Raw genomic sequence first — 16,388 nt, forward strand, 5'->3', positions numbered from 1 at the left:
GTAACGCTGTGACGTTTTTAAGAGCAGAGGTTTTTTTTATATATATATAAAACTCAAAATGGCTAAAAAAACACAACATGTCCTTAGTGTTAACAGAAGCTTTATCACAGTGCTGATTAGTTTCCTGTGTCCAGTCCAACACTGCATGTTTCACACCTCTTACAGCACAGGACATTTTTCAGCTGTAACTTTTTATCCATTTCTAGTTACATTTCATGTGAACTGTCAGTGACGCAATGAGCTCCTGTTCTTAATTACACTACAGCAGCTACTAACAAGCGCTAAACAGTTTATTATCAGCTACAACGCTGATATCGGAACAACACCGCAGGAGACACAAGCTCCGCCCCTTCCTTCTGAAGCACGCTTGCTGTTTTTGTTTTTTTTAGCACGTATTTAACTACACGCTCCGTCACATCAGCACACATCTACAGCTGGAGGAAGATGAAGAGAAATCAGACGACAGGAAGAAAAGAAATGAACTGAATAAGATCAGAAGGTTAAGATAGAACGCTCGGCAAAAATAAACCCCAAATGTGGAAAGACAGCTAATTTACCCATAATGCAGCAGCAAATTACTGACATGTCAACGTTACACATCCGACCGCTTTAAAGAATTAATAAAGACACACAGTGTTAAAAGGCACGAGGAGCAAAAACACCCAGATACAAATTACAACATTTCATGTTCACTTGGGTAAGAAATGACAGAGGACACTGTAGAGCAATTAACCTCACCCTGCTTACACACACACACACACACACACACACACACTCTCACACACTCTCTCTCACACACATACACACACACTCTCACATACTCTCTAGGTTATGGGTGTTTGAGAGGGTGTGTGTGTGTGTGAGTGTGAGTGTGTGTGTGAGTGTGTGTGTGTGTGAGTGTGTGTGTGAGTGTGTCTCTGTCTCGCTCTCTCTCTCTCATTAAAAACCTCAGCTTGTCATTCAACTGAGAAACGTAATGTAACGAAGCGCGTCATGACTGACACCGGAGACTCCTTCATAACAAAAAAATATATAATATATCAAAATTTCTTCATTTAATACGTTTTCTGTTACTATAGAAACAATACACTAGTTACTGGTGGAAGCAATGTGTGAGCAATCAGACTCACGGCAGCATAAATAAATTCAAATTTTGTCACCTACACAAATAAAAGCCACAGCTGAATACAATATAGGAAGAAATTATATACACACACACACACACACACACACACACACACACACACACACACACACACACACACATATATATATATATTTGTTCGTTTGTTTATATTTGTTCATTCGTTTATCTGGACTCTGTAGAATCATCTTTCTCTAGCATATCAACATATTTACACAGTAATTTCATGACTGCAGCTCAGCAGGACTTATTTTTCTCAACCAAACCAACTTCATGTCACTTACATAAAGATTTAAGACGTGAAATTGCAGGAAGTTGGATTTCCTTCAGCATTTCTGGTCATTCTGTTTGGGATTAAGATTCAAGCCTTAAATCCTTAACAGTGTAAAACATTTTGAATGGATCAGAACTACGGAAGAAGCAGCCGAGAAACGACCCGAAATTCCATCCATCAGCCAGAAAAACCCACAGTGACGACACACACTATCATCTACCAGACGAGTGACGAGGAGGAGGAGGAGGAGGAGAGTGTAGAATACACACACATAGAGATCCCAATAAACAGCCTGAAAGACGTTTGGAGTAATCAAACTGTTTGGGCTTTAAAGAATAACAGAGGATAGAAGTGTGCCACGTTTAATCAGCAACCACACACACACTCACCTCACCACACACACACTCACCTCACCACACACACACAAACACACACAAACCCCCCCCACACACAAACACCCCCAGACACACACAAACACACACAAACACCCCCCCCACACACAAACACACACAAACACCCCACACACACACAAACAAACCCCCCACACACACACATACATACGCAGACACAAACACCCCCCCACACACACATATGCACACACACAAACACCCCCACACACACATACACACACAAACACCCCCCAACGCACACACCCCACACACACACACAAACACACACAAACACACACAAACACCCCCCCACACACACACATACACACACACCCACCCACACACACATATGCACACACACACAAACACCCCCCCACACACACATACACACACAAACACACACAAACACACACCCCACACACACATACAAACACACACAAACACATACCCCCACATACGCACACATACACACACACCCACCCACACACACACACGTTTATGAAGGATAGAAATTAACCGCTGTCTTTGATAGTTTGCTTCCTATTTGTCTGCAGTCTTGGAGACTTTAACACAAACTCTCTGTACTCCAATTAATCCTCCTCCAGCGTGAAGCCAAATCCGCTCTTCCTAAACTCCTCACTTTCCACATTATTATCAATAATTCTCCAACAGCACGATGTGAAGTGTCCAATAATAACAGCGTTTTACTTTCAGTATTAAATCACATGTACCAATTTTTTGATCCATTTACACTTTTTTTTTTGATCCAACAGTCTGTTAGCATCTAACTCTTTTATACTGAAGGTCTCGGTTCCTACTTCACCTCTGACACTGGAGACTCCTTCCTACTGGAGACTCCTTCAGACCCTGTGACTGTGACTTTACTCCAGATTCCCATCACTCTCCCTGACAATTCCTGCAGCACATCCCAGAATTTGCATCACCTCGCATTAACCAGTGATCCCACAAGATCTGCTGCGTACGAAGCCACTTAAGCGTTGTACGTCTTCTGTACAAGTGGCGATCGATGCCACGCTGTGTGGAAAGAGTCACTGCAGCAAGCTGCTTAAAGAGCTTTAGAAAGTACGGGAGGCTGTAAACACGGCTTGTTGATTATGACACCTGCCCACAGCGCTGCGCTATCGACCGCTGTCCGTATGCCGAGACACACTCGCTCACATTGAGACATTTCTCCACTCCAAACACACACAATATGACGTGACATTACCAACACACAACGCTTCATAAATCCCAATCTATAGATTAATGTGACGAGAAAACGGCTGAGACAAAAGACCATGAGCTTTATATCACAGCTATAACCATAACTGCTGGCCATCTTTAGTAACGGGACGTCAGGAGGAGGAGGAGGAGGAGAAGGAGGAGAAGGTCACTGTCTCACAGGCCAGCGTGATATCAGAGCCTCTATATATGCTATAGAGTTCTAAATATGCTACATGTGAAATATCATATATTTAGATTGTGATTGTTTATTAAAGTTTAAATATTAATATTAAAATCGTTCCATATTCAAATCTTCACATGCAGTTCCCTAATATTTCTAGAATTAAATTCATTTCTTTAGTAGAATTTCAGCTCAATTTCCTCAAAACCCAGAAGACATGCTTCAGCAGCTCACACACACACACACACACACACACACACACGCACTCAGATAACTGTATCATATAAATATCAGTATACCAAAAAAAAAACTCTTTTTCTTGTCGGTCCAATCCGCAAACTTAACATAAAAGATTTAATAAATTCACATTCTTCTACTTTTCCTTCTCGTCCTCATTAAAGCTTTCCGTAAGAGCTGAAATTCTCACCAGTAAAAGCACAGCGATGTTCTGCGGCGTGATTATATGTCGTTATATTCTTAATTACACCATATGTCTTTTACATAATCTACACACAGCAGAGCTTATCGTGTCCTCCTGTGACACTCAGCACAGGACTATACTGTAATCAATGATACCACAGACTGAGAAGAGATTACAGACGTCTACAGAGGAGCCCAGCTAGTCTGCGGAAGTCACGGGTTTATCCGGTGTAGCTGTTGTTGATTAGTTTCCTCTAACAACATGTCCCACAGTGTTTCATTCATTACTTCATATATTCATCACATACAGAATGAATGGGAAAATAGCAGGAAATTAACTATTTAGGGTTACAGGCTAAAGGTCAACGTTCAAGGTTGCTTGCATTACGTCCTGGTAATTCTCTGGCGGTACAGTTTGCCTGCTTTAACACACACCCGATGGCGCTCGTGAAGGGCCTGACGATGAGCCGAGGAGGTGGACCAGGTGCGCTGGAGACCCCTGAGACAGTATTAATCTCCGTAGGAAGACGGATCTCCAGGACTCGACACAGCTGTTCTATAAAAGATGATTACGCAGTCATGCAGCCTGATTTTTTTTTTCCCCCTCGAATTTGTAAGTGCATTAAGGATTTCAAATTAGATGCAATTTCTAAACAGCTTTCATCCACGTTGCCCAAGATTTTTTTTTTCTACTGGACTTTGATGAATGACCAAGAAACACAAGATGGACTAAAGCGTGTTTGGCAGCAGCGGCTCAGAGCTTTGAGGCTCAGGAGGTCGTAACGATGCTGCTTAATGCTACATGCTCTGAGCTCGGTGTTATTGGAGTTGGTGAGCGTGTGAGGACAATCATCCAAAAACCCCTCAAAGGAAGAAAAAAATAAACAATCCAAAAAATAAGAGTCACATTCAGGGAGCACTGAGATTTGAGCCCAAGCTAATACTGAGCTAAGCTTTTTTTTTCTAAGCTAACTAGGATTATAAAGGACTATAAATGTCAATACAATTAATTTATTCGGTAAAATTGTGAGCTAATATGAGTTAACCTGCCAGGATTTTAAATGGTATTCATAATTATTCTTACATTTGCCTCTAATACCAGATATTTTTTCAATATTTTCAATGTTTTCTCTGTCAGTATATTTATAAACAGTCACAATGCACATTATTATCTAGAGATGGTTAATATTATGAACAGCATCTATGCTAATTCCTCTCCATTGGCTTCTCTTTTTCTACCCATCCCGAGGCATCCAGAGATGTTCCAGCTCCAGTTGTGTTCCACTTCATTAAGATTTCAGACCTTCAGTGAGAAGATGCCAACTCCATGTGGTCTTTCAGGACAACAACCTCCTCATCAATACACAATTATCAGACTGTATCTGACTGTAGAAAGGACATTATTCATAATAACACTCTCTGGTGTTTATAACAGTTTATAATCACACTCTCCAGAGTCACCCAAATGAGGATGAGGTTCACTTTTGTGTCTGGTTCCTCTCAAAGTTTCTTCCTCTTCCATCTAAGGGAGTTTTCCCTCACCTCAGTCACCTCAGTCACCTCAAGCTTGTTTATTAGAGATAAAGACAAACACATTTAAATATAAGTCTAATATTAATCTTGAACTTTTGTATAATATTAAACTTTCTGTACTATATTTCTATATACTTATGTTCTGTAAAGCTGCTCTGAGACAATGTCAATTGTCAATAAAAGCGCTATACAAACAAAATTGAATTAAATAAAACTGAATTAAATAAAACTGAATTGAATTAAACTGAATTGAATGCACGATGTCAGTGCTGCTAACCTGACAGGATGTCTGAGAATATTTTTAGTCACGTTCATAAATGTTCATAATTTTCACCTCTAACGTTTTATAGACAGATTAAATGAAAATCCCCGGCAGAATTTTTTAATCAAATTTTAATTTATATTCATAAATGTTAAAAGTTATTACTAGCATGAGCTAGTTTCTGAGAGGAATTAAAATAACTGGATAGACGTAATCTATTACCCTTTACAATAGGCTAAAAACAAGCTAATGTGCAGGCTAGCAACAATAAGCTTATTGTTATAAGGATAAGGAATTCTGAGAGGATTTAAAGACCTTAATAAGTGGTCATAATCTACATTTAGGCATCATGAGGTCAAATATAACCTGATGGAATTTATGTGAGGATTTAAAGGAGGATTTTAAGTAGTTGGTTATATTCTGTAATGTTGATGCTAGCAGGTTAGCTAAAACAAGTTATTCTGACAGGATATTTGAGGATTTGTAGTCAGAAATGTTTATACTTTTCACTTGGTATGTTAGCATGTCTTGCGTGTAGTAAATTTCTTGCATTATTTAATATAAACTCTTCTTAGAAATCCAGTGAGGTTAACTCATGTTTGCTAACTTGCTAACATTAACATTAGTGCAGATTATCACTGCTTCTAAGTAAGATGGGGGAAAAAATCCTGTCAGGTTCGCTCATGTTAGCTAGATAGCTGTGAATTTTGACTTAACCTGCCAGCTCGTTATTTCATAATACATGTGTGAGTAGCAGAGAGAGAGAAAGAAGAATGTGTTAGCATGGTCAGTGCTGTCAGTACATTACAGCACATTACAGTGAGGTGACTCAGTAGATATGAAGAGCTGTGTGCTGTGCGCATCTTCATTACCGTCCTCGAAAAGACACCACATGGCCTAATTAGCCAACACCAACACAAAAGAATCCCCTCTTGTTCCCAGTGCATTCTGGATTTCCTGAGGTTTCTGAGCTCGGAGGTAAACAACAAATGGGTGAGGAGAGGGGGTGAGACAGCGTGGTTCGGTCTCGGAGGCAGAGAGACGGAGCGAGAGATGTTTATAGAGGGATGAAAGGAGGAGAATCAGCACTGTATCTCTTTTTCTCTCTCTTCCTTGCCAGAAGTGGCTGCCAGGAGCCTCCCAGAAGGAGTGGGATGCCAAGGCTGGCTGAAATGTGTCTAAAGTGAGATAAGCTGCTGGGATGGAGCTCTCAAGGCTCTTCAGAAGATCAGTCCGCCTCCGTGTGTGTATTTATGTCTCTTCCACATTAAGAGAAGATGGTGGACTTGTGAAGAGAAAGCAGCCATGACAGGATGCCACAGAGCAGAGACAAACAGAAGAGAAGAGACTATATTTATATCCACCCTGAAACAAATCCAATAGATAATGAACCAAAGTGTGGAGTCCATATGGTCCTCAGACTCTTTATCAACTCGGAATAAAGACTCTTTACCATCTTTGAGCACGATTGTGTCGTCCTCTTTCCCAAACGCACCATGACGTGAAATAGAAAATGCCAAGTGCAGATCAGAAGCGCTCGGAGGCACAAGCTCTCCACAGGAGCACTTCAAGATGGGCGGCCTGCCGAGCGAGGGATGGAGGGAGATAAAAACAGTGAGAGACGAGGGAGAACTGGCTGTCTAATGCTTGACCCAGCTACTTGAGATTTGGCTTCTGAAGTGAAAAGCATTCCATCTCTCCAGAGAAAAGAGAAGAGAAATGGGATGATCCAGAGAACACGATTTTGCCGTTTAATCGCTTGTCTGGTGTTCCTGACTTTCCACAACCAGTGTGTACTAACATAAAGCAGAACGTGGGAGTATTTTGGAAGTATTTACAATTATTTTGTTGCAGTGTGTTTAATAAAAATTCTGCTGGGTTTCATTTCTTCTCAAATCATTTGTCATCAGTTCTATAATTGAGGAAGCAGTGAAACACTGATACAGCGACACGCTTCAGGTGGGCGTGTAAAACGTGGGTGTGTATTACTTCTTCTGAGATGATAAAATGTGTATCTTAATACATGATCAATAATCTAAAGTAAGAAAGATTCATCTGATGCAGCAAACAATTCGATTTGATAAGATCCTGAGCTTTTATTTCATATTTTCAGTACAGTATCATAAGAGTGTTACGATTGGAAGTGTGAAAAACCACGCCTCCTTCTCCGAGACTGACAAGCACTAAAGCCTCGCCTCTTCCTTTCCGAATAATAAGCACAGAGAACACGCCATCTTTGTGACTGATGAGCATTCACAGGCCACGCCTCCTTCTATCAGACTAAGTCACTTAAGCCACACCCCCTTCACTCAGACTAAAAGTCAGAGACCACGCCTCCTCTACTGACAGAATAATTGTCATGCCTCCTTCATTTGTATGTCAATTATTTTCTTAATTGACATGAAACCAATTGAAATTGCCCATCATGTGACTAAATGCTACACTCTGATTGGTTGAGCTCCAGCAAACTCATGCTTCCTTCTACAATGTCATATTACACTTTTTATACTTCACTCAGAACTAATTCACACACATATTATTAATACACAACATTAGAGCTGACCGAAACAGTGTGTAAAGCCTAAACAAAGCCACTGACTGCTCATGTTGCCTCTCAGGGACTCTGATGGCTCGTTGTCAGACCGTTGCAAGGTGTCATGTAACAGCTTTTCGCCGCCATGTTTCTTTTCCCGGCTTGTGAGTGTTTCGGTGTGTGATTTCTGTTTGTCTGCATCATTTTTGGTCAGGGGTTTCAGAAAAGAAACAGACCAAATAAAGACTAGAATTAAAAAGCAATCAATTCTGTAATCATGTCTGTTTTTGTACACACACTTATCACAGGTGAATGCTTCGAGATAGGAATCTCATTAAAACAGGCACAAAAGACAGACAGTTGGGTGCAAATCATTATAAGACAAGACACAATCGTAAGAGACGTTAGAAAACCCGAGAGATTTGTTTTATCGGTGTACGTAAGGAGCAAGTAAGCGGTAAAAACAGTCCGTCAGCCTAAAGAAGAAGTTTAAACTCTTTCTACTTAAGTGTAGTTTTCTCACAGAAACTGACATCGTTCTAAACAATTCAGCAAGCGCGACTGTCAAAATGTCCGCAACGCGATCGTCAAAACAAAGAAGAGCACTTACACACCGAGTAAAAAAAATGACCAAAAAAATTTTTAATGAATCAGTGACGAGGATGGCGTTTAAAATCAGAGACACGTTTACATCAGCTGAGACGATGCAGACGATGCTAACGCTTAACAGCGTCAACTTAGCGTTAGCGTACTGTTTCTCTATCAGTAGATGAGTTTAATAATGTGAAATCTTTCATTGAGGTTTCCTCCTGCGTCGTTTTTGGTGTGGATTAAAAAATACAAAAATGCTAAAAGAACAAAGAAACGGTTCAGGAGCAGACTAGAAGACAATGTCCAAATATTAACACGTGATGTTATTTCTCTCAGGCAAACGCACACAAAAGCATACAAAGCTTAATCTATGCCAACATCTCAGTGAAAAACAATCAAACGGTAGAAAAGTAGCTGCTTTTGAATCTGTGTGAAAAGCTGTGTGAAAGCTTCTGACCCACGAGGTCTCGATACAACGCGGTGAAAAATATAACACCGTTTTCTTAAGTGGCTCGTTAGCTTGACGATTTCATTTCAAGCCTGTCTCTGATTATCTGACTCTAAGGAACTCAAAATAATTCAGCACATGTGAAGGCAATATGTAATCATTTCAGCTCTCAGAAGAAAGAAATGCTAGTTGAATCTAGTTTGCATTCTGGTTGACTAGCGAAGGCTTGCTAAGGTGGTTACATTAGCCTCGCTCTGCCTCTTTATCATTCTGTCAGCAGCACTTTGTCTCACTCTCGGTCCTGTCGCTCCCACATATTCTTCACATTCCTGCTATTATGAGGGAGGAATTGATGATGTGAAAGACTGCAGCGCTGCATACTGCACACACATTTACACAGTTTTCGGTTCTTGTTTTTGTTGCCTTGCTAGTTTGGTCTCAGGCTAATCTCAAAGCATTAGCACATGCAGGACCGAGGCGTTTTTTTAATGAACGTTTATTCGTCGTTCGTTTCTCTTACAGTTTAGAAATAAAATTCCGGGACATATACTGTAAACACACACCGGAGTTAAGGGACTCGAGTCATGTGACTTGACTCGAGTCGCACATTTGAGACTTGAGACTTGCTTCACAAATATTAAAAAAAGACTCGACTTGACATTCATGACTTGAGACTTGACTCAGACTTGAGTTAAATGACTCAGAGATGGGGGACTCGACTTGACTCGAGTCAGACTTAAGTCACAAATTTGAGACTTAAGAATTGCTTGACAACTATTAAAAAAAGACTCTAGAGACTTTGACTTGACATTCATGACTTGAGACTTATTTGTGACTTGCACATGTGCGACTTACTTCCACCTCTGAGACACACACACACACACACTGGATACACACTTATATACAAACAGAGCTATATAAATAAAAACTAATCAAACTGAATTACAGTTCTTCATCACCACTCTCAAATCCGGATCGTTCATCTGGAATTGAATTAAAGTGAATTAAAGTGAACTGACAACGACACACAAATAAAGGTTTAAAGCGTTTACAATAATTGTTGTGTGTTGCGCAACGTTCTCATACAGCTACCAGAAAACAGCCGCGTGGGTCGCGTCAGGATCTTTTCAAAGCCTGACGTAACATGTTGTGTGCCTTTATCCCAAAAGACATTTTGTAAAAACCTTCCCTGCGGGTCGATTAACTTCCCAGTTGGCCACAAGCTTCAACAAAACAATACGCTTTTCACTCCTGTGCGTTATTAAGAGAGGAAAAGCACAATTTTTTTCATATTAAATAGAGCTAGTTACTTTGATTCCCTACGGAATATAAAAGGTGATGGCATTGATCTGCGCTGCGTGATATTACTGAGAGCTGAGAAATCGAGAAAGCCATTAGAGAAAAATCACTGGAGGGGAACGAGCACGTCGAGAGTCTAAATATGGCCGAGCCAAAACAAGCAGGTGTCGCGAAGCGGCTTTCTATTTCTGCTTTATAGAGTTAGGTGACATACTCAACACTCAACACTCAACACTCAACAACAACCGGGACATCTGAGCTGGATTAAAACCTCAGGCTAAAGTCAGGGATTTATATGGTTTATATGATGATTAATGACTGACGGCGGTGTGTTTCTTCTCTCCTGAGAAAATCCGATACTCTTTTTTTTAGAAGAGTTAAACCGAAGAAAAGAGATTTTAAAACAGCTGATAATGAATAATAAATTCTTAGGTCTAAAATCTGGTCTAATCTCGAGGCCACGTGACTCTGTAATGACGACGATCCCTCTCAGCTCCTTCAATTAATCTACAAACATCAGAACAAAAAAAATCTTTAAAGAAGTCATTAAAAGACTCCGCCTCCTAGAACAGGATTGACAGAAACAAAGGCCACGCCCCTTTTACTTGACGTAAGTGGATCTGACACCAACAAGAACATCGCGTCGGTTTTATTGAAAAGTAAAAGGTATCCGATTGCAAGGCATTCGGGGTAACTTCTGACAGTCCACACCTTCAGCCCTCGGAGGGCTCATCTAACAAATTCTTTTGATCTGATTAAATAATAGAGCAGCACTTAAAATGGTGGCAGGGATCCAACCAATCAGAGTGAAGACGCAGACAGCGAATCATCAAGGGAGCATTAAGAGCACTATTGGAGCACAGCCTCAGACATTTCCTGTGTTATCTTCCCAAACAACTGCAGAGGTTTTATAGATGCAGTGAACACACACACACACACACACACACACACACACACACACAACATGAATCTCCCTGGCTCCTCTGAGAAATCAGCAGTGACATCGAGGGATGCAATATTCCCATAATCACATGTGGCTCGTTAGAATCGTTCACTTTCACGCTTGTTTTTTCATCCACAATAATATTTAGATCCTTCGAGCACAGGAAGCAATTAGCAGGTCCGTGTGGATTTGGGATTAAAACTTTAATAACCTGAAAACAACATAGCAAAATCTCCAACACTCCTGAATCCAAACTCACACTCCTGAATGAACTCTTACAGTACTGAACTCCTAAAGTACCTAATTATCTCCAATACTCTGGGATTAACTCCTACAGTGTTGTATTCACTCTTTCAGTCCTGAAATTAACCGGCACTAACCGAGTCCTAACTGCATTCCTGAAGTCCTCAGTTCACTTGTGCTGTCCTGAATTAACCCTTACACTCCTGAGTGAACCCTTACAGTCCCGAATGAACCCTTACAGTCCTGAATTAACCCTTACAGTCCTGAGTGAACCCTTACACTCCTGAGTGAACCCTTACAGTCCTGAATTAACCCTTACACTCCTGAGTGAACCCTTACAGTCCTGAATTAACCCTTACACACCTGAGTGAACCCTTACAGTCCCGAATGAACCCTTACAGTCCTGAATTAACCCTTACAGTCCTGAATTAACCCTTACACTCCTGAGTGAACCCTTACAGTCCTGAATTAACCCTTACACTCCTGAGTGAACCCTTACAGTCCTGAATTAACGATTACACTCCTGAGTGAACCCTTACACTCCTGAGTGAACCCTTACACTCCTGAATTAACCCTTACACTCCTGAGTGAACCCTTACAGTCCTGAATTAACCCTTACACTCCTGAGTGAACCCTTACAGCCCTGAGTGAACCCTTACAGTCCTGAATTAACCCTTACACTCCTGAGTGAACCCTTACACTCCTGAGTGAACCCTTACACTCCTGAATTAACCCTTACAGCCCTGAGTGAACCCTTACAGCCCTGAGTGAACCCTTACACTCCTGAGTGAACCCTTACACTCCTGAATTAACCCTTACAGCCCTGAATTAACCCTTACACTCCTGAGTGAACCCTTACAGCCCTGAGTGAACCCTTACACTCCTGAGTGAACCCTTACAGCCCTGAGTGAACCCTTACACTCCTGAGTGAACCCTTACAGCCCTGAGTGAACCCTTACACTCCTGAGTGAACCCTTACACTCCTGAGTGAACCCTTACACTCCTGAATTAACCCTTACACTCCTGAGTGAACCCTTACACTCCTGAATTAACCCTTACACTCCTGAGTGAACCCTTACACTCCTGAGTGAACCCTTACAGCCCTGAGTGAACCCTTACAATCCTGAGTTATCTCTTACATTCTTGTTTTAATTCTTAAAATACTGCATTACAGTCAAAATATAGAAGAATCTATAGTCTAGAGTTCTGAACCGACTCCTTCAGTCCTGAATTAATTTAGAGGCACCGAAAGTCCTGTGACTCACTCAGTGCCTCAATTTATAAAAAAAAATCATTAAATAAAGGTCAGCTCAAAATCATAAAGTTTGAGACAAACAAACAAACAAACAAACAAACAAACAAATAAATAAATAAATAAGAATATATCTTGCATGTGGTAGTTTAAATGCAGTGGACCTTTAAAACTGATCTGCAGCACATTAAGAGTACCTTAAGACTCACTGACGCCCCTTTAATTAGCTTTCAGTGTAATTATTTAAAGATAAACTTCACTAGATAAACACCGAAGGCACAAGAGACGAACCCGTAAGTCTTCCAAACCCGGTGACGGGGAAAGGTACTGTTCAGTACTCATTTTATAGAGTGCAGAGTTTAAATAATTTAAGAAGAAAAACCTTTGAACTACGTATTATATATAAAAGGCTTAAAGGCATTGATCTCTTGATGAATTTGTAAATAAATAAATAAATAAATAAATAAATAAATAAAAAAGACTATATATATATATATATATATATATATATATATATATATATATATATATATATAATTAATTTATATATAAAAACAAAGCTTAATAATATATATTATTATTATTATTATTATATAATTATTATGTTATTTATTTACATTTCAGAGAGATGATAGCTAGACCTTCACCGTTAAACCTTTTCACACAAAAAAAGATAACGAGAATCATAAATATAATCAACTCAGTAAAGACTCTTTATATGGAAACATTTCCAGTTCAGACACATTTAAGTCCAGTTTCAGCCTTTTATATGTCACATGATCCGATATTCAGAATGTTTTCTCTGATATCCGATGCACTGTTTGTTGCCGTATCGGATCAGTACCATCCCGTTAAATGAGTCACTCATATCAGATAAAGCGAAATGTTAATTAATATTATAGAGATAAGATCAAACTAAATGGAAGTGTGCAGTAAACAAATAAATATAAACAAATAAATAATAGTATATATATATATGTATGTATGTACACACACTATACTATAGATCATACACATACATATCCTGTAAAACAAAATAATTGTATATATAATAAATCTAAAGTAATAAAAAAATGAATTAGGTTTAGATTTAATCACAGTAAGGAATATAGTCAAGTCAGTTATAGTGAACCTTCATTTCATCTACAAACACACCGGATATATAATAATAATAATAATAATAATAATAATAATAATAATAATAATAATAATATCATTCCTTCATCTAGTTAGTAAGTGCAGCTTTCCATTAGTCTACCTGCTGTGTGTGTGTGTGTGTGTGTGTGTGTGTGTGTGTGTGTGTGTGTGTGTGTGTGTGAGTGTGTGTATGTGTGTGTGTGTGTGTGTGTGTGTGTGTGTGTGGTTGTGATTGTGTGTGTGAGTGTCTATGTGTGTTTGTGTGTGTGTGTGTGTGTGTGTGTGTGTCTATGTGTGTGTGTGTGTGTGTGTGTGGTTGTGATTGTGTGTGTGAGTGTCTATGTGTGTTTGTGTGTGTGTGTGTGTGTGTGTGTCTATGTGTGTGTGTGTGTGTCTATGTGTGTGTGTGTGTGTGTGTGTGTGTGTGTGTGTGAATAGCTCACCGTTGCTGGAGATGCGGTTCTCCACCTGGGCGGATGATGACAAAGAGCCACTAAGTTGGATGTAGAGTCCCACACAGTGGAAACTCCGCAGCAGGAGCCGGAACGCGCTCATGTCGCCTCTGCTAGAGGAACCGACCGCCTCGCATTCACGGCCAAACCGTGAGCCAGGGATAGATCCACACCCGGGAAACGAGGTACTGTGGTGCCGGTGTGATGATGGGGGAGAGAGAGAGAGAGAGAGAGAGAGAGAGAGAGAGAGAGCTGTGTGTTGCAGTCTCTCCGTCGCTCCTCCGTTACTGCACTCTGAGCCTGAGACACGGACTAACGCGCGCCGCGGAGGGATACAGCAGAGTGAGGCGGAGTGAGGCGGAGTGATCTCTTCTTAGATATTCAACACTAAGTCTATCTGTCTGTCAATCTACTGTACTGACATGATAATATAGGGATTTAATAGATAGATAGATAGATAGATAGATAGATAGATAGATAGATAGATAGATAGATAATTAAATTGATAAATTGTTACAGCGTTATAACACATTAGACTAACATTAAGAGCAAAGAAATGTTATGTGTGTGTGTGTATGTGTGTGTGTATGTGTGTGTGTATGTGTGTGTGTATGTGTGTGTGTATGTGTGTGTGTATGTGTGTGTGCCTTTTGACCGAGTCCCCGGACTCCAGGTTCCATGTGACCCTGTGTATGATAAGCTTTATAGAACAGATGGATGGACAGAATAAAATATTGTTATTTCAATATCATGTGAATTCAGTAATCAACTAATGTATCAATTAATCAATAGACAAATGCATGACAAAATAATGCTAATCAGTATCTATCTATCTATCTATCTATCTATCTATCTATCTATCTATCTATCTATCTAAATTGCTCCTTATGCTAAATAAATGAATAAATATTAGTTGTTATTATCATATTGATGTTTCCTGGCTATCTTCTTAAATAGATAGATAGATAGATAGATAGATAGATAGATAGATAGATAGATAGAAACAATGTCTGTATTAAGGTGTACATGCCATAAGTCACTTGGGTCACGTGGGTTATCCCGGAGCACGTGCTCAGTGGTCAAATAAAAACATAAAACAAACCGAGATGAAATTTTAACTCGTCCTTTTGGTCTGCGTTTTGTTTCAATTTAGCTGCACAAAGAACTACAAGTCAGCCAGGCGGAAAAGGCAATTATTCCAGCACCTCTGAGGTGTGAAATTACAGCCGGAGCACCGTCGCTGTCATCATAATCACCGATATGAGTCACACAACTTCCTGCCAATTTAATATGCAGATTAGGGCTCGTCTTATTACAGGTGCAGTTTGGAATGAAGAGGAGCAAGTGGAGCAGATGTTTCCTCCTCGTGAAGAGGTGACCCCAGGCCTGCTGTGCCAACACAAGCACCGAGACACCAGAGGGATGTGACTGGCATCCTCCTTTTCTCTCTCTCTCTCTCTCTCTCTCTCTCTCTCTCTCTCTCTCTCTGTATTTAACGCTCATTTGCATTTGGAATCTGGTGCTTTGCCTGAGGGCCATCGATACCAGTCAGGCTCGAGTGTAAACACTAAGACGTACACCGCTTTCCTGTTGGAAGCAACAGATGGGTTTCTTGTCCCATTGGTTCAGTCTGAAGCTCTTCTCTTCTCACTTTATATAGCACACACACACACACACACACACACACACACACACACACAAACAAAATCATCATTTGGAACCAGAATGTTCTGCATTAAACAATTAAAGTTAAGGCTTTTTACAGAATACACACTGGGATGAAAAGATAAACAGGAAGCAGTTAGACACGGAGTTACACAGAGTCACACTGTTACAGGAAACTAATTACTGTTCCTCCTGAAGTGGATTATTTTCCCATAACTGTACGTCCTCTTTTACATTCCACAGCGATGGAGTTTTAGTTAATATAAAAAAAAATTGTAAATTTGATCCGTTCATAGGTACAGAACGAAACTAAACAAATCACAGAAACCAAGAACCGATCGAAACAAGTCTGGGAGAAACTTCTTGAGGTATGATAAGCTCATCCTGCAGACTGACAT

General features: G+C 40.1%; 1 protein-coding gene across 2 annotated transcripts in view; it reads right to left on the bottom strand.

Moving 5' to 3' along the window:
* The window catches only part of LOC132862755 (V-set and transmembrane domain-containing protein 2-like protein), a 40,991-nt gene extending 26,393 nt beyond the window's left edge, over nt 1-14,598 (bottom strand). For both annotated transcript variants that reach the window (XM_060894973.1, XM_060894972.1), the window contains exon 1: nt 14,317-14,598. In XM_060894973.1, the coding sequence (XP_060750956.1) occupies nt 14,317-14,428 (112 nt within the window). In that variant the 5' untranslated portion in view covers nt 14,429-14,598. The remainder of the gene's footprint in view (nt 1-14,316) is intronic.
* Nucleotides 14,599-16,388: the final 1,790 nt, after the last annotated feature.

This window comes from Tachysurus vachellii, chromosome 19 (genome assembly GCF_030014155.1).
Source record: "Tachysurus vachellii isolate PV-2020 chromosome 19, HZAU_Pvac_v1, whole genome shotgun sequence".
Taxonomy (NCBI): Eukaryota; Metazoa; Chordata; class Actinopteri; order Siluriformes; family Bagridae; genus Tachysurus; species Tachysurus vachellii.